Raw genomic sequence first — 21,498 nt, 5'->3', positions numbered from 1 at the left:
GAATTATGTTACTTTTGTTAATTGAAATGAATCTTCTTTTACCCGACTTTTGCTTTTTTACATATTTATAATTATGACCATATTTATAATTATAACTATAATTATGACCATATAAAGAGGTTCATTGATCATATAAAGAAGTTCAGAATATTTTCTTCTTTTAAATATCTTATTTGTTAAATATCAAACTTCTCATGTGGACTTACATTATTTAAAAAATTTCTAAAATGCTGACTCTACACTTTTAGAAGCACTCTTTTCTTTTTAAACATTTGGTAAGATAATTCGTTACTTGTTTACAGTTTCGGGATGAACTCGATGGTAGGTAAAGAAGAGGGCATTTACAAACAAAAATGAAAGCGGAAACAATATTTTGGCGCAGTTGTCTATTACGTGCTGATCACCAGTAACCAACACGAAGGGTCCTATATCTATTTTCTTAATAGTAGGAGGATTTTCCTTTTTCTCTGGTTCGATGACCTAGAACAAATAAAAAAAGAAATAGTTCATCCTTAAAAATGACATTTTTAACTTGGCATAGTTGATTTTTTTTTTAATTACGAGCCTAAAAGGAATTTCATATCTTATGGAGCATACGTAATAAACCCATGCAATATATTTACTTTTTCAGCAAGAAGAATCGAATAAATTCATTAATCCCTTACAGAAACCTCGTTATACTTCTTTGTTTTCGATCTTTTTCCTTTGTTCTTCCATCCAGGAGAAAAATCTGGATCTGTTATTCCCACGATTGCAAATTCGACCAGAGCACCAAAGACAAAGATCATGCATATCAGCATGTAGTAATCGAGACTGCGAAATGTTTTAGCACTAGGGGCTGTCGATCGAATATTGTTGCTCATAGTTACAATTGTTAAAACAGTGGTGATACCTGAAAACAAGAAACAAAAACAAGACTTGTGACACACTAGATAACGTTCAGGGTACATTTTTAACAATCTTACATTACAGTTTAATATTTATGTAGAATAAATGTTTTCAATTCATTCATTATGAAAAGGTAATTTGAACTTATCCACTTGAGCATGCAATGACCTTTGTTGTATTAAGAAAGGCAGAATATTTTTCTCCTATATGAAAATTAAAAATCTCACCGAATGTTGATCTGGCAGGTGTTGATTTATAACTCAGAAAAAAAGAAACCCAGCTCAACATAACAGTCAAAATGCAAGGGAAGAAATCTCGCAGGAAGTGCAAAGTAAAGTCACGGTGTAATGTGAACTTCACTTCTAGCGTATCGAATAGCACTGAAAAAAAAGTAGGCAAAAACTTGATAAATCATCATGGTAAAAACGTTAGCATAATTCGGCTCGCTTTCCTCAATTGGTTCCTATATAGAAGTAAGACTAGAGAAGTACACCAAGTTTAACATTTAAATTGAAGATCAAAGAAACAGAAAACTTTGTATAAACAGTAAATGCGACAAACTATTAAAATCTCCTCTGTGAATTGATTTGTTGGTTCGAATTTTGACGTAACTGTAATCAGGAACATGCAAGTCTTTTCCAGAACGTTCTATTGGTTTCTCCATCCATTGTAATTCTACGTACAGTTTGGATTGAGCAACTAGTAAAAAGGTAAAAAAAAAAAAGTAAAAAAAAAAAAAATTGGAAATAATATTCTTACACGAAAGATACACAAAAAGCACAAAGTATTGTATTTTATTATGCTCTTTGCAGATTTTGCTGCAATCTTCGCAGATTTTTGTTCTTACTAAGAGCTAAGGGATTTTATACTTTGTAACTAATTTTTTTTTTTTTTTAAGTTTAAAAAAGAATGCTTTTGCGTAGTTCTAATTTTAAAAAATGACCAATCAACTGCAAGTAAAAAGTACATTACCATGATCATACTTACACGCTTCGAGCTTAAATGTGCAGTCCTGTATATCGAATGGGTAAAGTCGAAATTTCATAGGACAAAAGGATAAGACAGTCAACCTAAGGAGTAAATATTTCTTAACAAGCTCGATTTGAATTTGGGGAGTTAGAATGCAGTGGATCAAGGGGTACAGAGAATCAGAGGCATCAAAAATCAGGAGTTTCCTTTTCTTGATGATTTTGGTGATTTCTTATGAATTCATCTGAAGATCTATGATAATTAATGATCTATGATGAATAATGATCTCAATCATTATGCCTATAAAAAAATAAAATAGATATTTTAATTTTTTATCAAGTATATAAAATAAAGATTCTGATCCACTGTCCCCCTATTCAGTAACGCTTTAGATTATATAAAATTGAAATAATTGAAACGATGCTTAAATAATTTTATGATGCCTGTTGAAGTTGTGTGTAGTTATGGTTTAATGGAAACTTAATATCTCAAAAAAGAAGAAAAGACAACGAATAACTTTTTTACTGTACCTTTGACTGAACTTGACTGTCCCGTTTCCGTAAATTAGAATGAAAACGTTTTTAGCAATAAGTTCATGAACAACCCCCTTTTTGCCAAGCGGAAAATAAATGTTTGGAATCCATATGAGTGAGGCTACCTGCGCATCAAAAGCAGCATAGATTTCCCGGCTTTTTTTGTCGTACGCAAGTCGCTTGTCCTCCCAAGTCATGCGAAGTGTAAAATCAACACTAAAATGCTAAAAAGGTAGCATTTTTATTTTGTTTTAAAAGGTCTGTGGGCAGGTTAAAAATATTTTTGATGTAGTGTGCTTTGTACAGTATCGGCCAAATTAATGGAATCAGCCATAAACATTAATAAAACATCATTTTATTGTACATTTTTTAATACTTAATATATCTTCCCTTAGTATGTATGAGTAATGGGTTTAACATAGAAATAATTAGCATCTGTACATTTTGAAACCATTTGTTAAGTTTCTAAACCTAGTATTGATAATAGACCACAGAATTTCGATTGGATTATGGTCTGGTGAATTTGCTGGCCACTCTAAAGTTTTAATGTTATTGTCTGTGTGGATTTACTGAATTTCTTTGAGGTATAACAGGTAGCCGAGTCATGTTTAAAGTTGTCGTTGTTCGGAAAGATCTTCGTTATTTTTACATGATCTTCATTACTTCCAGTTCGAATGGATTATCTGATCGATCTGCGAACGAACTGTGACTTCTATCCTAGTACTTCAAAGCGTGACTCATCAGAAAAATTCACCTGCATTTAGAAATAGACATCCTAACATTAATTTTAATGACAGAACAACATGATTAATGTTAACAGTATTGAATTGCTTTAAGTATTTAATCATGATCTTGAAGTCATAATCTCAAATAATCTAAGTATCGGTATAAAATTAAAGTTAGAAACGAGAAGTAGTATTTCTTACCTCTCTCTAAATTTCCTAGTGCCCAGTGTCTGTGTTGTTTAGCCCATACCAGACGTTTCATCTTCAAGGCCAGCGTCAACAACTGCTTCTTTAGTGGCTTTCTGGGCGGCTTTCCAGTATTAAGCAGGCGTTGTCCAACCGTTCTCGAGCTCTTAACAATCTTACGCATTGCAAAATCACATTTTATTTGCGCACGTGTTTTCTTGGAATCTCTGAAGCTTTGGTGCAGTTGAAAAGGATCTCTCGTATTTGTCAGACGTTTGAGCACACAGCGATCTTTTCTCTAGGGTGAAAGTGTTTTTTCTTTGTACAGGTCGGAAATTTTGCTAACGGCAAACTGTATGACTCCACAAAATTTAGTAATTTCTTTTGACTTTTACCACTATGATTTGATAAAGTTTTGATTTTAGAACGTTTACGTGGACTAACGTCCATCTTTGTTTACCATAGAGTTTTAAATGAACTGAAGAGCGGTGAATATAAACATAGAGTCATATATCATCAAGTTATGTCAGTGATTCCATTAACATGGCAACAACTGTATATAAATTCACCAAACTAACCCCTCCCCTCCCCACTCTCCCTCGGTAAAAAGAAAAGAAATAGCAAAAACAAATAGCGATAGTTTAAATTTCTAATACAACTAAATTTCTAATAAATCGGTAGGAAAAAAATCAAAAACTTGATAAGCTTTATAACAAATTATCAAACTGCTTGCCTTTGGAATATTTTCTAGTGGAACCATGTCGTTTATAAACAAATTGGTCTTCACAACAACAGGTTGATCTAGATTAAATATCAATCAAATGTTTTCAAAGATTTAAAATAAACTGCTTGAAAATATGTTTATCAAAGTGTTTCGCTGCGCATGACGCTAACTAATTAATATTAATATAATAACATATAATAAAAAAACATAACAATAATAAGAACTTAATATTTATTGCGTGATAAATATTTGAGTTTCTTTAAAATTTTTTCTAACTAGAAAGTAAAGATTTTTTGATTTATAAAAGATAAGATGCAATACTACACCGAGGTACTTTCCACACCCAGATACCTTCAACACTAAATTACTATCAAATAACCCAGCAAAAAAAAATTTAGCCTCTTCCTGTAATTAAAAAAAGTCCTCTTACTATTGTAGATAGGAACAACTTCTTTTCTATAATCTTTCAGTATTGTATGTAAAGCGCTCGTTGCCTTCTCTAAGTTCATGGCGAGGTTTGAATTGCCAGATGAAATTTTAAGACTAGAAGTAAGCATAAATTTTTTGGCTACATTTAACACAATGAATAAATAAAACAAGCAATGATAACAAAGCAAGCCAAAAGATAAAACGAGAGATAATGTGAGGCAAGACAGTCATATTAACTGTTATATCTTTTTATAAAAACATTATCTACTAGTTTCAACGTACATAACTTTTTTTTTGGGCTGATAATTCGGTGAAGATTTTCCCACGAACAAATAGCAGTCGATTTTAAAATAATGAGAAATTAGTTGCTTAATCAAATGATTTCCTATTTAGTGGTAAAAAGAGCCATAGAGTAATTTAATTGCGAGTCACAATACAAAAACTTTACTAAAAACGGTTCCAAACGTTAATTCTTGTATAAACTTGCGTTTATCATAATACTATAGTATAAAAATACTAAAGTAATAAAAAGGAACAAAAAAGTCAAATATATTTGTCAAATAAACTTGCGTTTATCATAATACTGTTTGAATATTGATTTTACCATATATACAATATATACCACATATACATACATATGTAAAAAAATTTTTTGTATCTTTTTATTACTTATAATATATTCAGCAAAATTAGAATAGAATGGAATAGAATAGATGCAGCTTTTATTTTTTATTTTACCACGTATACCATACTATATATACCATATATGATATATACAATATATACGATATACGAAATGTAAAACAAGAAAAGACTTACCTTTGAAATATCGCAGCAAAAAGAATTAGCTGAAACAGTTTCATTTCTTGGAACTTGTAAGCAACGCTTCGATTTAATGTGAGTAGCGGCCAGATTTATTGTTTAGCGGTCCGTTTTATTTGTTTCTAAAGCAAGGTTACTCTACATACTCGACATGATACTTGGTACAGCAAAATCTAAAAATTGATTTTTGTTCATCGCATAATTGAGAATATTTTAAAAATATTTTATACACAATTTACTAATTTTAACAGGAAAATATATACTTTATAGTTTGACACTTTAGATACAATTAGATTACAATAGAGACTTTTATCTGAAGAAATAACAAAATTGTAAAAGATAATCTACCATTACGTAAGGTTATTCACAACCAATCAAAAGAGAACAGTTTTTTTACTAAGAAAAATATTTTTGTTCGATGAAAATTTGTGCTTTAATTTTTGTAATTAAGCATATTTAGCTACACAAGTTAAACAATTGCTTTTTACTGTAGAAAAGTTTTTCAGCTGAAAAAAACGACTCTTAACTAATTAAGACCCAACTTTTGGTAAATGTTTCAAAGAGATCAAGCTTAAATTGCCTTTTTTTTAGATATATGGCAGAAATTGTGTCGAGAAAATTTCAAGGACGAGGCCAAATACCAATTCATGCGCTTTTTGTTATTAGAAAACCGTTGTTATCTGATGACTATCAAGGAACCTGTTTTTAGTTTGTAAGATAAATCCGCAACCTAACTTGGGGAAACATTGGAGATGGAGTGTAAAATTTACTTAAAAATTACTCAAGTTTTGTTACTAATGCTCCATCTCAGATGTCTGGTTGCGTAGCTGTGAGCTCATCTTTCAAACTAAAAAGACTAATTTAATTGTGAAATCAGCCCAAATTAAATCGGATTCCCAAAAAAGATGTAATTTTTATGGACTATGCAGAAAACTGCTTTCATTTAAAAGTTAGAGAAGAATTTGAAGACCCGCTTAAATCCGACCTTGATTCCTATCATAACTTTTTCTATACGTTCAGTTAAGATTTCTCTTTGAAATTCACATGAACTTTCTAAATAGATTCGTCAAAACGAAACTTGAAATCTGTAACTGTTGCATAACAGGATTTAAAAGTCATGCTTACCGACTGCTCTTTCCGTTTATTTGAATAAGACACACAAAAAAGTGAAAATTCTTCTTGAGATAAATGGTTAAAAAAAACCATCAATAGATTATGCTCTAAAAGTAATCAGTATGCTGAGGGTATGCAAACAGGTTTCATAAAGTTCTGTTGTTTCTCATCAAACTTGACTTAATAAAGACCTTTGTGAAAGCAATGGGATAATCTTTATAACTTGACTGGATTTCAATAATTTGGTAAGAAAGTTTCCTAAAATCAGCGACACGAAGCTAAATTAGGAGTTTTCTGTTGCACTTCAAATTAGGGATGTTTTACAATACGAATTTCAAAAATCCTCTCACAGACGAAGAAAAGGAAGCTTGGGAATTTTTCACTAAGGTTTTTATTAACTTTCTTGGTAATCACAAGTCAGCTGTATAAGAAACAGACATTGAAGAGTTGCTTTATTCATAAAAAAACATGGGATATCACATGTCAAAAGGGTAAACATAAGTTCTATTTGGTGCTTATCTGTTTAAAAAAGATAATTTTAAGGTTATAACCCTTATTTAAGCCAGTATTTTATTAGAAAACTTTTGTAGTATAGTTGGTGCTTTTACCCCTTTTTTCCCTAAAATGCTGTAAAGTCCAACTTGTGTACGACTCATACAGAGGTTAGAACAGACCTCAAAATTGCTATAACTTTAAGAAGAAACACACTGTGCAGGATTCCAATATACATATGTTGAATCCTGCACAGTATGTTTCTTCTTAAAAAAAAAAATTAAAACCACCGGAATAAAAAGTCCCTTAAGAAATTTGAAATCTTAATAATATAAAAAAATGCTTTTGTCACTAAGTGATGACCAAAGAGCAGAGAATGCACACCAGTTCAGTAACTTCAATTGCATATATTACAAATAAACCCGTGGATATTTCTCCATATGAATAGCTCTCACAACCTAATTCAAATAACTTTTAAAATACAGCATGGTTTTAAAAGGTGGTTCAGCATATACCTCATTGCAAAATATACAGCATTATCAGTATAACTCTGTATCTTTTTCTAGTGGTGTTCCAACTGATTTTTCTCACTTCTTTAGCCATCTGAATTGTAGATTTTTTTCAAGAAGATATTTTTGGTTTATTTATAACTACTGGGGCTTTGTTAACCTCTTTATTAGCATTTCACCTGTTAGCATCGGTAGAATTGTTCTAGTTATTACTCGGAATTCTTATCCTACTTTATTTGCCTTATCTAGCTTCTTTTTTTTTCTCTTTCATTAAGACTTGGCATAAAGTCTGGGATCTACCAACTTTTGTTTGAAGATCATTATAAACAGTGTTGGCAAGAATAGATGACAAACAAGGGGACTCTGGAACAATGAGTGTTTAGTCGATTTACTAAATTATTACGATAGTCAGGTTGTTCACATACTCCACTCAGTCACACCATGAATTTATAAATCCTGAGTATTTACCGGGGTTTTTAGGTTCATGTATTTAAAACCTTGTTTTATCCGTTTTTTCGAAGAGGGCCAAAAGTTTGAAACACTTATGAGATATGTGTAAATATATGATTATTTACAAATAGTGGTAGTATTTTGTTAAATTTAAAACTATTTTGACCCATCGGTGTAATTATCTATGAGCAAGAAATGCGTATATACTAAATATTTTGTTTAAAAAAAAAGTTAGTAAAATATGCAATAATGTCTAAAATCATAAATAAGACCATTTGATGTTATTTCTCCTTTTATTTATTTATTATTTAATCTAATTTTAAGTATAAGTCATTTTTATTGTTTCATGCTTAAATATCGTTTAATTGCTTACACTTAGGGATGTACAAGTGAAAATAAGTACAGCTTTTAGAGTTAAACGCCACTATAGTCTGTAATTGACTTCTTTAAAATAAAGGCATCAAATAAATGTAAATAGTTTGTGAAAAAGTGATTTGCTATTTTGTTATTGCACAATGAAAAAAAAAAGATCTGAACGTACTAAAGCTGAAAATATTAGGCTTAAAATCATCTTGCAATACAGTGATAAAAAGTGCAAGCCATCAAGATATTCCTTGGTCATGAGGTCTAAAAACTACAACAAAATAAGAAAAGCAGTTTATTGTTGAAACCAGTAAACAAAATTAATGACTCACAGCACCAGAAATTTGGGTTGAAGTGAACTAAACGAGGAATAGACCTGTATATTTTAGTACTGTTAAAAGACTTTTTTGTTCATTTTTTGTTTGGTCAAGTTGTTAGCCGATAATCATTATTTCGGTCTAAAGATAAGAAAAAAGTTATAGAATGGACCTTTGAAAATCATTAATAGAAAAAAGAAGGCTTTTAAAAAGTACTTTACAGTGACTGATTGAATTTATAAATTTTTGGTTCTAAAAGAAGAGTTTACTTTTGCCGAAGCGACAAAGAGAAGGTCTTACAAGAGTAAGTGATGCTTACAATTAAGCATGAAATGGGCTCCGTCATGTTTTGTGTTGTTTCTCCTGATCTAGCATTAGAGATTTAATTTGATTTAATAAAATAGAAACACAATATGATTCTTGAACAAAACGCAGTTTTATCTGGGTTGTGATTAAATGGTGCTTCATTAACTTTCCAGCATGACAGTACTCCAAAACAAAACTCATAGCTATGTAGAGGTTATTTAGAGCAAAAGGCATGTGAAAACATTTTAAAAGACAAGAATTGGTCTCCACAAACCCGTGATCTATTGCCCGTTGAATTTCAGTAACAATCTAAACAGAAAATCCCGCGACTGGTGTCCATCATCAAAGACGGATTTGTGAAATATCTTGAAAGATAATCAAGACAAGTCATATCGCTTAAAACCATAAACAATTTGGAAGCTCAAATTCCCAGACTTTTGTAAATAAGTAATATAACCAAAAGAGGGTTTATTGAATAAAAAATATATTATAGATATATTGGTATTTAAATCTTGTCATATCTATTTTTATTTTGTGTTCTTTAGTTTTTTTTGATTTTACTTAGTCAACTTTAATTTTAACAAATATTTGTCTGCAACAAATATTTACAAGCTTTCAACTTTTTGATTTTTTCATAACACTCTCATACTTTTTTGATGTACCAAAATCCCCAGAAGGCGATGACCTAAGTCTGGTCTTTTAGAATTTTAAACGAATAAACTCAGATCATTTAACGTAAATTTAGATGATACAAAAACCAAATGCTCTACGTACTTCTTTTATTGACGGGGAGGCAACGAATAAGATAGTGAACACTTTATTTAGGCAAAAAATTAATAACAAATCGCCCGAGAAACCATTTTTTATTACATTTTTAATGCAGATTTTATATTAGAAAACTTTTGATGCTTTTTTATCAAAAAATTACAGTATTATATTTGAATTGGTCGTTGTTTAAAAAAAAAATTAAATTTTTTTCGCTTTTCTCAGTTATTAACCGTTTTCACGTCTGTTTTTGCAATTGTATAGAATATTATGCTGAAAATTGGTTTTGAATAAGGTTTTGATACAAACTTAGATTTTAGAAAGCTATTTATGATTTTCGGAAAGTTTACCAGTGCTAAATCGCCCTCTTTTAACAAAGAGCGATTCATTAAAAATCATTCGTAGGTTTTAAAAACGTTAAACCACCTTTAGTGGCCTGAATAAAAAAAGTGGAACCACCAATACAAATTTGCTACCATGTTAATTTGAAAATAAATTAAGATGACGTATTTTGCTGCGTCAAAGCATTTTTTAATGAAACTTATCATTAAACACAAGTAATCACCTAAACAGAAGTCATAAAAATTATTTGTTTTTTACTTGCAACGGAAAAAAACTAAAATATATCATACTTAGTAAAGATTTAACCATTTATTAAACAAGCCTGTTTAGTAACAACAAAATAAACTGTCCTTAAAAATCCAGTTGTCTAAACTTACCGATTACAGATAAAGCTTTGACGATTATTTCAACAACTATTCTCTCTGATATAAATACTACGACGATAAACAAATTTATTTCAAAAGTATATGTTAAACTTTGACATAAATTTATTCAATTAATTTTTTCACGACGGTCACCAAATCTCATTACGATATTAAAATCAAATCGGCAGTTTTTATGCTCTGAGATTTTGGGATTACCATAAAAATTCTCACGCGTATTTGTTTTTATCGTAACCAGACAAGCATAATTTAGCATAATCCAAACTATTTCTTTCAAAAAAGATTGGCCAACTTTTTATCACGTGATATAAATTTTTTATCAGGATAAAAGCTATTAGTGCAAAAATAATCTAATGATTAATGACGAAACGATTCGTTTGACAATCAATTTTGGGTCGAGAAGTTTTTAAAGCAGTCAATCTGATTGGGATTTTTCCAGGAGAACTTTTTCATGAAATCATGACAACTTGTAAAACCAATTGAGTTAAGGATTTTATCATTGTTTTATACAAATAATATCATGTAGACTTTTCAGAATGAATGGACCGTCGCTTGCGAAGACTAGAAGAAATTTAAACAGCCTCAGCAATTACAACTATGGGTTTTTTAAACCAATCATAGAGTACACTGTAATTGCAAAGAATATCCTGTAACGGATGTCTTTTTTTTTTTTTTTGTAAATATAAAAGTACTTGTTGAGCTGTTGGCTCAGATTTTTTTTGCGCGTTTTACATTTATGCATATAATATTCCCTTACTTGTGGAAGTACTTTGAGTAGCTTTATTGAAAAATAGTTCACTTGATTTTTGTGATTATAAATAATCTATAAAAAGCTATACAGTTGAGAAAAGCTTAATCCAATTAAAAAAGTTGCTGCTTTTTGTTGCAAAACTTTTGTTAATATTGAAACTTTAATACTTTAGGCTTCCGTCGAATGAAGTTATGAAGAGTTGATACAATTCCTATGAAGCTATGAAGAGTTAATACAAATCCTATGAAGTTATGAAGAGTTAATACAAATCGTATGAAGCTATGAAGAGTTAATACAAATCCTTATATCTTTATCCTCATGAAAGAAAAGAGAAACTTCATTTGAATAAAACATTCTTTTTAACAGTTAATAATTAGTTAAACAAAGGATTTGAACCACGAATAACAAAAAATCCTCGATATTAGAATCTTTTAAACGTTGCGATTCAACACAATATTGTTCATTTACTTGTTTTTCTTGTGTGTATATCTTTTGAGAACGAATTATCAACTTTGGTTTTGGGCAATTAGTTATATTACATGAAACTAGGAGAGAATTGTTTTTTTTATGCGAATGACAGTTATTATAAAATCAAATACAAATTCCTGTTTAAAAACGTCATGTTTTTATTTTGCATGCATTTTAAATTTTCAACCTGCTTTAATTTGTAGTAGAAAAAAGAAAATTAGATCGAGAGGGGGAGAGGAGGGGAGAAATGGAGAGAAGGGAGGAGCACTTGTAAATATTTAAAAATACGAATACGAATAAATGTTATAGTTTAAACCAATTTTCTGGCTTAATACTTCGTCTTGCAGTTGTCAACCAACATACCCTCGCTTTAAAATCCCTAATAGAGTTTTTCCATCGACCAAATGTCTTGCTTTTTGTATCACTAACTTCACTAAAAATTAGTGAGAAGTGGTATAAAGGAATCACAGGAAGTAAATTTTTAAAAACAACTGGCAGCCAAATTTGTATTTTGCATTGAGTAAGCTCTAAAAATCACTAGGTTTTTTTTTTTTTTTTCTAAAGGCGACTTTTAATTACCTTTAAATTCCTTCAATTTTTTTTTGGCTTCAACTGAACTTTTTCAACTTTAAATAAACTTCTTCAACTTAGCTGAACTAATCTTTGGTAACATGGAAAGTTAGGTCCTGAAAGCGTTTTGAGTTGGTTTCAGATTTTCGCAAATTAAACCGAAATTCTGATGTGTAAAGGTTTCACGGTTTTAAGCAGAATTAATGACACCTTCTCCGGTTCTATTAATTGTCCTTAAAGGTCACTTACGAGTCACACAATTATCATCATCAGCCTAACTATCGAAAAAATGAGGAAGCAGCAGTGCTTTGCAAATCCACTATACATTCCTATTAAGAAGCCCATCATTTTAATATCTGGATAGATTTTCGACTGGTGAGCTTAATACAAGATAGCCTGAAACAGCACTAGCATGCTATTGTAGGTCTACAAAAATCACTTTTGTTCCTTCTTAATGAGGAAATTACAAATGAACAAAATTGTAACAGAAAATATGTCAGGATTTTTCACAACTGCGACATGATAAAAATATCAGTATGTAAAAAATTCTGTAATTGTGAAAAGAAACAACATTAAACGTAATTAAACATTAAATTTAAATTATTAAATTATAAACATATTAAACATCATTAATATCTGAAACAACGTTGTTACATTAGAATTAGTAATTTAATTCTAAAAAATAAAAAAAGTAGTCAAAGTCCTACGAAATTATAATTTTATTACAAAATTTTATCTTTATTTCAGAAACTAGACTTGCTGTAGAATAATTAAATACGTATTTGAAGTCTTTTTCACTTAATTAGGCTATTGATGAAAAATCCTTCATCTGCATTAATTATCATAATTTTTAAAATTTAAATGGAAAAATTTTGATTAACAGTAATACTATTATTAGTAATAATCGAGATTTTACTTGCTTACTACATAATTGCAAATCCTTATAATTATGTTACCTTTGTGTCTCCAGACATTTTGACTTTTTGCCTATTATTAAGATAAAAGATTATTAATGGGCAGTCGAAATGATAGTCGAAAACATTTGCTGATAAATCTTGTTATGCTTTGTCATCTTGTTATGCTTTTTAAATTACTTTTAATACTTTATATTGAACAGTTGAATAAAAAATTCTTTGTTAAAGATTTAAATAATAAAAAGCATTTAGTCTAGCAACTTGAGACCAGTATCAAAATAAGAATAGGAAAATTTTATATCAATATATATATATATATATATATATATATATATATATATATATATATATATATATATATATATATATTCACCAATTATCTTGGTTGATAATTTAGAAAGATACGCATTTGATGTGACTATGTGACTGTGCTAATGTCATTTAAAATTGGTTTTCTATTAATTTTTTTTTAGAAAACCAATTTTAAAAAACAATAAAGTAAATGTCTATTTAAGTTTTACGTTTTTCTAACTTTTTGTTCGTAGCTTGAAAGATTATTGAACTTGGAAGAGCTGCAATGCGTTGTTCTTCTGCTCATCAAGCCTTAACCCTATATACAACCTCTAGAGTGATTCATGGTTCTAATCATTTTAACAAATCTTTTGTTTTTTAAATATTGGACTGTTAGAGTCTAATGTGTAGCAGTTTTTTTTTTAGCGGGGTCAAAAAAACTGATGCAGTTTTTTCGGAATAGTGAAGGAATAGTTGGAATATTTATTCAAGCAGTAAAACCTCTGTTTAAGAGGCCTAAGATTGCGTAGAAATTTTTAGATCAAAACTAAATTGTTTGTTTTAAACAGAATGAAAATAAAGTGTATTTCTGACAATTGATTGCAGGAACACTTCAAGAAAATTGTGGAGTTTTCTTTTCAAAATTCTTTAAATTGAAACACTGAAGAAATAGGGTAATATTAAAATAGCAAATAATAGATATACTGTTAAAAACAAGCTTAGTTATTAACTTCTAAGTTTAAACAAATAATTTTGTTTAAACGAGAGCAAGTCGGATTATGAACTAACACCATCACTAGCAGAGTTTCAAAAATGAGAGTGGTGTATACGTGACGAACAAAAAATATTCAAAACATTCCTGTGCATCATGTCAGATTTATAACAAAAGCAATAAAATAATTTATAACAAAAGCTAAAACAATAACAACATTTTAAAGATGTATAAATTAAATGATAAATTTATATATATATATATATATAAATACATATATATATATATATATATATATATATATATATATATATATATATATATATATATATAGATAGATAGATAGATAGATAGATAGATAGATAGATAGATAGATAGATAGATAGATAGATAGATAGATAGAAAGATAAACAAGTTTCTTAAGATATGAAAACTCTGTGGCAGGTAACAAGTTATTCTGACCTTAGACCTGAGTTAGTAACTCAATGGCTATGGCAACTGGGACTGGGAATAAAGTTATGTCTCTTGTCATGTTATGCTTTCTCTTTTCATCCTTTAAACCATGGAAATGCAGACGTACAGTAGCTAAAGACTTCAGTTGAGGCCTGGAAACTAAACAACTAATACCAGAGTTTAAATAGTTTGTAAAGAATCTTTAACTAATCTTGAACTACAGTAAGAGGGCTGTAAAACTGGTTCGGTTAAAAACTATGCTCTATAAGGTTGATAAAAAAAAGTAGAGTAAAAATCAGTACTTTACATGATTTGAATAAATATACTATAAATAAATATATTATATAAAAATATACTACATGACACTTTTCTTATTAGGCGTTGATCAATAAAGCCTACAAGGGTGAGAACAGACTTAACATTTTCTTTGTAAATATTTAATAAATGTAAAAGCTGAATAAATGGACAAAAAAAAAAATTGATTATGCAAATCCTTCTTTTTAAAAGTTGAACCAAGTGAATTAAGCTGAATAACAGGATTATATGACAACAAATATTTTAAAATTCATTTATTTAGTGAACTTTTTATCTTTGTTGTTCCATTAATGAAATGAAGATTAACATTTGATTTAAATATCATTCTACTGAATGAACATCTTAAACGAGGTTTTATTTTCAAATTTGGTCCCATAAAAGAATCCCCAAAAATCGACCGAAAAAAAGTCCAAAAATATTTCCCAAAATGAACTTTTGGCTCTTTGTTATTAAGTAATACCATAATAACAACACCATTAAAAATTTTTCTAAAATAATATCAAGGTTAAGGCACTTTAGAAGAATGCAATATTAATTGAAATTTTGAAAAATCTTTTTTTTTTGAAACACTGGCAATTAAATATCGATACCTGAAAGTCAAAAGGCCCTAAGAGTTCTTCTTTTAAAACACCTTAAACCTTCGTTATGAAGGCTTGTATTTTGGGAAAAATGTAGACTAACAATACACACAAGTTTATAAAAAAAAAAAAAATTGATTTCACCAAAAATGTCATCGGGGCTTTTTGCCTTTCAGGTATCGATATAATTTTCCAGCATAATTATAATTTATTGTTCTTTAAACTTGTTTATTGATTAACCAGTTTCATAATTAAAAAAATAAAACTAGAAAAGGAACATCTAAATGTTGGTATATATTTGTCATTGGTGACTGATCACGTGATTGGCTTGCTACACGTGATTGATTTATATTTTTAGAACATTTCAATTTAGATTCTTAATCGTGGAAATGTAACCAAAAATCTTGAAAAAGTTAGAGGAGACTCAATTATTTCTTGTTGTTCTTAGCATTCAATTTCTCTAATTGACAAACAACGCGCTTTTTATGCAAACCTGATTGACCTAATTGAATAGTTATGGTTAATAAGTAATTCGTGAAAGTTAAAAATAATTTTATTTTTCCCTATTTAAAAGCTAATTTTTTTCCTATTGTCACCTTTTGATGTTTTTCAGTTATCTGACGCTTTACACAGTTGCTGTTTGTTTTTGAAAATTTATGACGCATTCTTTTGGGGTGTGCAGGTTCTCAACCAGTTTGACAAAAGAAACTTCTTCTATTTTAATTCTTCTAATTTAATTTTTAAGACTAATACTCATCTGGCGCTGCTTTTTTCAAACCATTTGCCGCAAACTCTGCGCATGAGTTTTAAATTTGTCTTGTAGCTCAATCGGAAGAAAGAGAAAGTTATGTTAAATAGGTTTAGAGAATAAAAACCTTAAACAACGTTAGTATCTTGAGTAGTAGCACTTGCATATTGTTTTAAATCAGCCAAAGTTCAATATTATCATCACTTGTAAACCGCGTCAAGGAAAAGTAATCCAAATTATTGCTTGGCAAAACTTGCCTAGTTTTACCAAGCAATAATTAACTCTTTACGCGTTTATAATAGCCAGGTTTTTGGCGTGACATGTGAACATTCATATCTAAAGTTGTTAGTTTAAATTTGTTTTAATCGAATTAAATCAGTTTCAATCAAATAGCAACTCTGCACAATGTCTTGAAGGGTTAAAACCAAAATAACAAAATTTGCAAGATATAGCAATTTTTTTTTTTGAAGTTCTGTAACTATGTCTAAATATACAAATTATTTTAAATTAGATTTATTTTAATTTATTTTATTCGTTACATGTTTAAATTTGCGCGCCGGCTGCTTTTTCTGCAACTTATATTTGCGCTAACAAACTGCTTTTTCAGTTGGTTAAATTTTCGCGCATAAACTTCAATCTTTTCAAAAACATTCATAACAAAACTAAGTTTTTTCAAATTACTAATGGTAAGATATTGATAAATCATAAAATTTTTAAATGTTTACGTCGTTTACAATTTCTTTTTCCAGGGGGGGGGGGGGGCATTATCATGATAAAAGTGCTGTTTCACTAAAACTAAACGACCGGAATTGCTAATGCTAGTGACCTGTGTTATTCTCTGCTTCGTATGATATTACATAACAAAAAGTTGTCAGTAGGTTTTTTTGATATTATCTCAGCTCTTAGACTTGTAGAAGCAAAACAATCGTCCTACCTTGAAAAAACGTGAAACCTAAGAATATTATTGCCAAAGTTTATTGAAATCGATGATCAAATGAAGTTTACAAAGTTTTTAAAATGAATGATTTTCATTTCAAACTCCGATTTTAAATGGCCAAAATTTCTAAAAAAAAAAACACTGGTCGGAAAACGGCACATTTGTTTGTTTATTTTCTGAGAGCGGCTAGCAACGAAAAGAGCAGACAAATCAATAAATTCATCAAAAATGTCAGCTACAAAAAAAAACCAATCTTCAATTAATTATGTGCATCAAAATGCTATACTATGCGAAACAATAAAAAAAGAACAAAGAAATGAAAAAATTTATACTAATTTTAGTGTGAGCCAATATAAAAAACGTACGGCTAAAACTCTCAATAAGGTTTTATTTCTAGATAATTGTATGTATGTATGTATGTATGTATGTATGTATGTATGTATGTATGTATGTATGTATGTATGTATGTATGTATGTATGTATGTATGTATGTATGTATGTATGTATGTATGTATGTATGTATGTATGTATGTATGTATGTATGTATGTATGTATGTATGTATGTATGTATGTATGTATGTATGTATGTATGTATGAATGTATTTATGTAATTTAATGTATGTATGTATGTTTCACAACCTTTTTTTTTCAAATTTAGTTTATACCTTAACTGGAAAACCAAACTCTGCACATGACTTTGCTGAAGGAGAAGCAGATAGTAATTTTATTTATCTTATTGAAGAATAACTAACTTTCCAATATTTTAATATAAACTTTGGCTGTAATTGCTCTATGTACTCAAAACACATTCTATTAAAATCTAGTAGAAATAACATCAGATATAGCAATAAAAAAGGTAGAGTAAAACTGTGCAAAACTTTTTTCACACTTCAAAATAAATGTAATAACTTTTTTTTGTTGGAATTTTTTATATATTTTGTTATTGTTGTTGTTGTTTTTGTTAATGAGGGAAATTGAAAACTGTAAAACAATACAATTTTTACTTTTTATTGAAAATATTTTAAAAATTAACAATAATTTTTAAAAAATTTACTAGAAAGATGAAGGTAAAGTGAGTCTTTGCTTATTAACTGTAGAATAACAGTGAAAACAACATTGAAATTACAATTTACATTTTTTGTGCATAAAAAAAAAAATTAATTGCTAATGAACTTTTTTGGAAGACATGTTTTTTTGGAAAACATGTTTTTTGAGTTTTTACGCTGAAGATTCAGAAGTTGATACTTGAAATTTTGGGTCATTTTCTGAGAACTTTGTAATAGTATCTTCTTTTTTTTTATCTTTTCTCTGCAACATAAAATTGTCCTGTTTGTTTTTTTACAAATGCACTGTATCTTTAAATCTCCATATTGACCTGCAATTTGATACTGAATAAAACTTCTAAAAATTTCTTGTATGTATGTATATATGTATGTATGTATGTATGTATGTATGTATGTATGTATGTATGTATGTATGTATGTATGTATGTATGTATGTATGTATGTATGTATGTATGTATGTATGTATGTATGTAACTTTAATTCAAGTAATTGCCTTTTTTTATCAACTAATCTTAAAAAAGTGCAGTTTTTTGGTTGAAAAGTATTAGATTCTCACAAGATTGTCTATTACATATACTGGCTGAGTTTCTAAGAGTGCAGAATAGTTAAGTTGTACATAATATTATTAGTTTAGTAGTCAATGCATATGAAGAATATTTTAATAATAAGTTAGTTTACAAAAATTTTTAAAATTAGCTCTTAGGAAAATGTGCTACAATTTTTAAATATGGAATGATCTTTAAATTTTTCACAAATGTTTACATTCCCAACATATTTAAATAATTTTTTTTTAAACAACTTTATTATTTTTAATAAAAGAAGACTAGTTGAATTTTCTTTATAATATATTTTCTTTTTTTTTTTTTTTTTAATTTATTGGTATAATTGTATTATTTATATGAATTTAAATTTATACTGAGTAGGTTTTTAAATTTTTTACTAAATTCTAAATTAAAAAAAATCTAATAATTCAACACTGGAAAGAGCATCTTTTAAAGTTATTTTTACTCTTAAATCTGAATTTCTTTTTTATATTATATATTTTTTTATATTCTATTTCATTTTTATATTAGATTTCTTTATTATATTTTTATTTTTATTTTTTAGGTGATTTCTTAGAGGTAATGAAGCAAGTTAATCAAACTCCACTGCAAAAGTTTGAGTTCCCTCAAACTGAAGCACAAGAGATTGGGTGGTGTACAACATCTACTGTATGTTTTTAGATGTTTTAACTATTAATGATTCGAAATAATATTCAAAATCCTCTAATGCCCATCTAACTTTACTGTCATGGTATATTCATCAATATTCATTATGGTTTTAATTATGTCTGATGTCTATTAATATCTTTTGTTGTCTGATCATCAGTAAACTCGTGTATAATTTTGTTATATTTAAAAATTATATTTTTATAAAGTTCACTTTGATACGATAAAGCTCTTCTTAAATCATTCAGACCGTAAATTTAAAGTAACTAAAAATAATATTTTTTGTTTTTCTCAGTAAATTTCCGTCCGGTAAAGAGCTTTATAAGACAGAAATTAACAAAATATTTTAGCAAAAATTAGCTAAAAAATGATAGTGATATCCCATAATTACTGTGAAATTTTTATATTTCAATCAAAAAAGTTGTCCATTGTGAATACTTAATTACCGGTAAAATTTGTTAATTACCAATAATAATTGCTATTTCATAGCTCACATAAAACTTTCAAAAACTTTAAGAATTTTGAAACACATAGAGTTTAAAATGATTTCTGTACTTTTAAAATGTACCCATTCTAAAAGTACAGAAATCGTTATATAGTAAATTTGTTTACTACAATAAGAAAGATAATTTCCTTTTATGTAGCTTATACTTATCTATAGATTCCCTATTTGCTTGGTTCCTAAAAGTACTGTGCCGTACTTTTGGTAATCTTTTGAATGCAAACCCTACTTTCAATTGGATTGGAAGACCTGTTGTGTTCAATCCCTGAGGCAATCCATTTAGCTCTAACATCTTGAATAAATCAACAGCAGTTGATAAGGTTTTTGGGAACCTGGTAGCTTCATCAGAACTTATTTAGCTTCATCAACCTTTTTGTTACTCGAAACAATTCTTTCACATCTATGGATGCTTGTAAGCATTTGAGAAATCATACTTTCAACTTTGCATATGAAGCTGAAAGCACAATTACTTGAATTCTCCATTGTATAAATGCTCACCGCTTGCTAATAGGTCGCATTATAGACTGATGATATTAATTTATGGCGCTTGCCATAAAAAGATCACAAATGATACAAAAATATGATAAATTTTATCTATTATATTTTTATATCATTTGTGATATATTGTCATTTTTAGAGCCATGTGCATAAAATCAGGCATCGGCTTGGTATGTAAACACAGTTCTAGCTTTTCAGCAAAGAATTGGTTTTATAATGAAACAAAGTCTAAAGAAGAAAATTTAGTCATTGTCCTTGTCAGAATAAAATTTCAAGTATTTATAAATAATTATAAATAACATTTATAAATAGTTTCAAGTATTTATAGATAATTACAAATAACATTTATAAATAACTTCAAGTATTTATAAATAAATAAATTATTGTCTAAACGTTTAGATATCTTCGAGTTTCTTGTTTCTGTAAAATCTTTACAAACGTGTTTTGAACCGAACGTATTATATTTAATTATTTTTAACCAAATAAAATAGTTTAAGCATTTTCTTTGTATAAAAATTGTTCCCTTTATTTGGTTAGGGATGATAAGAAGCGCCTGCATTTTTTCAGGAAATCTGTTTTAAACAGTTCTCTTCCTTAAATTTTCTTTCCTGTATTTTATGTTATAATTTATTTAGACCGATCCTTTTCGCAATGATTGCAGACTAAATCATCCAAAGAAGCATACTGAAATTACTAAATTTATGGATGCCTATTGGAGACAAAGAGAGCAGTCTATGAATCGCAACTAAATTTCATATTGATGAAGTTTTATAAAAAATATATTTTTGTAAAAAAAAATCCTGTAATCTTCATTTTTTTTTATATATATAATCAACTTGTCATTATCTGTCAATTTTTGCTTTCTTCGAGTGAGGATAATCTTTTTCGGTCACTGATGGAGTTTAAAGAAGCTTTTAAAATGAAGGTCCTACTCATATTTAAGCAGCTTTTAAAATGAATAAACCACTAAATTAAACCACCGAAGTTTCTTTCTTTTTTTTTTTCTTTTTTTTTTTTTTGAATGAAAACTATAAAAAGGGTAATAAAAAAGTTTCTTATAACATAGGAAAGTGGATGACTTAAAATGAAATAGATAGGGTAAGGTGGCCAATATTGTACAGGTGCATTAATTTATTTTTTATCTTTGCTAAATAAAACGAAGGAGTCAACTGT

The 21,498-nt window shown here is 28.6% G+C and overlaps 2 protein-coding genes across 3 annotated transcripts; one reads left to right on the top strand and one right to left on the bottom strand.

The window, feature by feature from the left end:
- Positions 1 to 150: 150 nt before the first annotated feature.
- On the bottom strand, positions 151 to 10,562 carry LOC145192375 (glycine receptor subunit alpha-2-like). Of its 2 annotated transcripts, none has more exons than XM_090096810.1 (10): positions 10,311 to 10,562; positions 5,274 to 5,449; positions 4,456 to 4,568; positions 3,317 to 4,102; positions 2,388 to 3,144; positions 1,876 to 1,958; positions 1,450 to 1,587; positions 1,116 to 1,268; positions 666 to 892; positions 151 to 480 (listed from the first exon to the last, which is right to left on the bottom strand). In XM_090096810.1, the coding sequence occupies exons 5-10, from the start codon at positions 2,585 to 2,587 to the stop codon at positions 289 to 291; spliced, it is 993 nt and encodes a 330-aa protein (XP_089952936.1). In that variant the 5' UTR covers positions 2,588 to 3,144; positions 3,317 to 4,102; positions 4,456 to 4,568; positions 5,274 to 5,449; positions 10,311 to 10,562; the 3' UTR covers positions 151 to 288. The 2 variants fall into 2 exon arrangements, with proteins under 2 accessions (XP_089952936.1, XP_089952930.1); XM_090096804.1 differs by having other exon boundaries at positions 2,388 to 2,614; positions 4,035 to 4,102; positions 10,311 to 10,536.
- A 6,650-nt stretch (positions 10,563 to 17,212) lies between these two features.
- On the top strand, positions 17,213 to 21,498 carry LOC149894673 (cilia- and flagella-associated protein 144-like). Its single transcript, XM_090096818.1, has 4 exons — positions 17,213 to 17,414; positions 17,712 to 17,771; positions 19,225 to 19,328; positions 20,961 to 21,498. The coding sequence occupies exons 1-4, from the start codon at positions 17,282 to 17,284 to the stop codon at positions 21,072 to 21,074; spliced, it is 411 nt and encodes a 136-aa protein (XP_089952944.1). The 5' UTR covers positions 17,213 to 17,281; the 3' UTR covers positions 21,075 to 21,498.

The sequence above is a fragment of the Hydra viridissima genome, unplaced genomic scaffold, assembly GCF_058129835.1.
Source record: "Hydra viridissima isolate aposymbiotic clone 2 unplaced genomic scaffold, HvirCarnegie_v1 scaffold_1, whole genome shotgun sequence".
Classification (NCBI taxonomy): Eukaryota; Metazoa; Cnidaria; class Hydrozoa; order Anthoathecata; family Hydridae; genus Hydra; species Hydra viridissima.
This window is presented reverse-complemented; position numbering and strand designations above follow the sequence as displayed.

What these genes read in the sequence shown, in the direction of transcription:
- LOC149894673 (XM_090096818.1), top strand. Translation starts at nt 17,282, where the DNA reads ATGTCAGCTACAAAAAAAAACCAATCTTCAATTAATTATGTGCATCAA. An exon ending in TGTGAGCCAATATAAAAAAC is followed by an intron (nt 17,415 to 17,711) that starts GTACGGCTAAAA and finishes TTTCAAATTTAG; the next exon opens with TTTATACCTTAACTGGAAAA. An exon ending in TGCTGAAGGAGAAGCAGATA is followed by an intron (nt 17,772 to 19,224) that starts GTAATTTTATTT and finishes TTTATTTTTTAG; the next exon opens with GTGATTTCTTAGAGGTAATG.
- LOC145192375 (XM_090096804.1), bottom strand. Translation starts at nt 5,317, where the DNA reads ATGAAACTGTTTCAGCTAATTCTTTTTGCTGCGATATTTCAAAG. An exon ending in TTTGCTGCGATATTTCAAAG is followed by an intron (nt 4,569 to 5,273) that starts GTAAGTCTTTTC and finishes GCTTACTTCTAG; the next exon opens with TCTTAAAATTTCATCTGGCA. An exon ending in AGAAGTATAACGAGGTTTCT is followed by an intron (nt 481 to 665) that starts GTAAGGGATTAA and finishes TATTTGTTCTAG; the next exon opens with GTCATCGAACCAGAGAAAAA.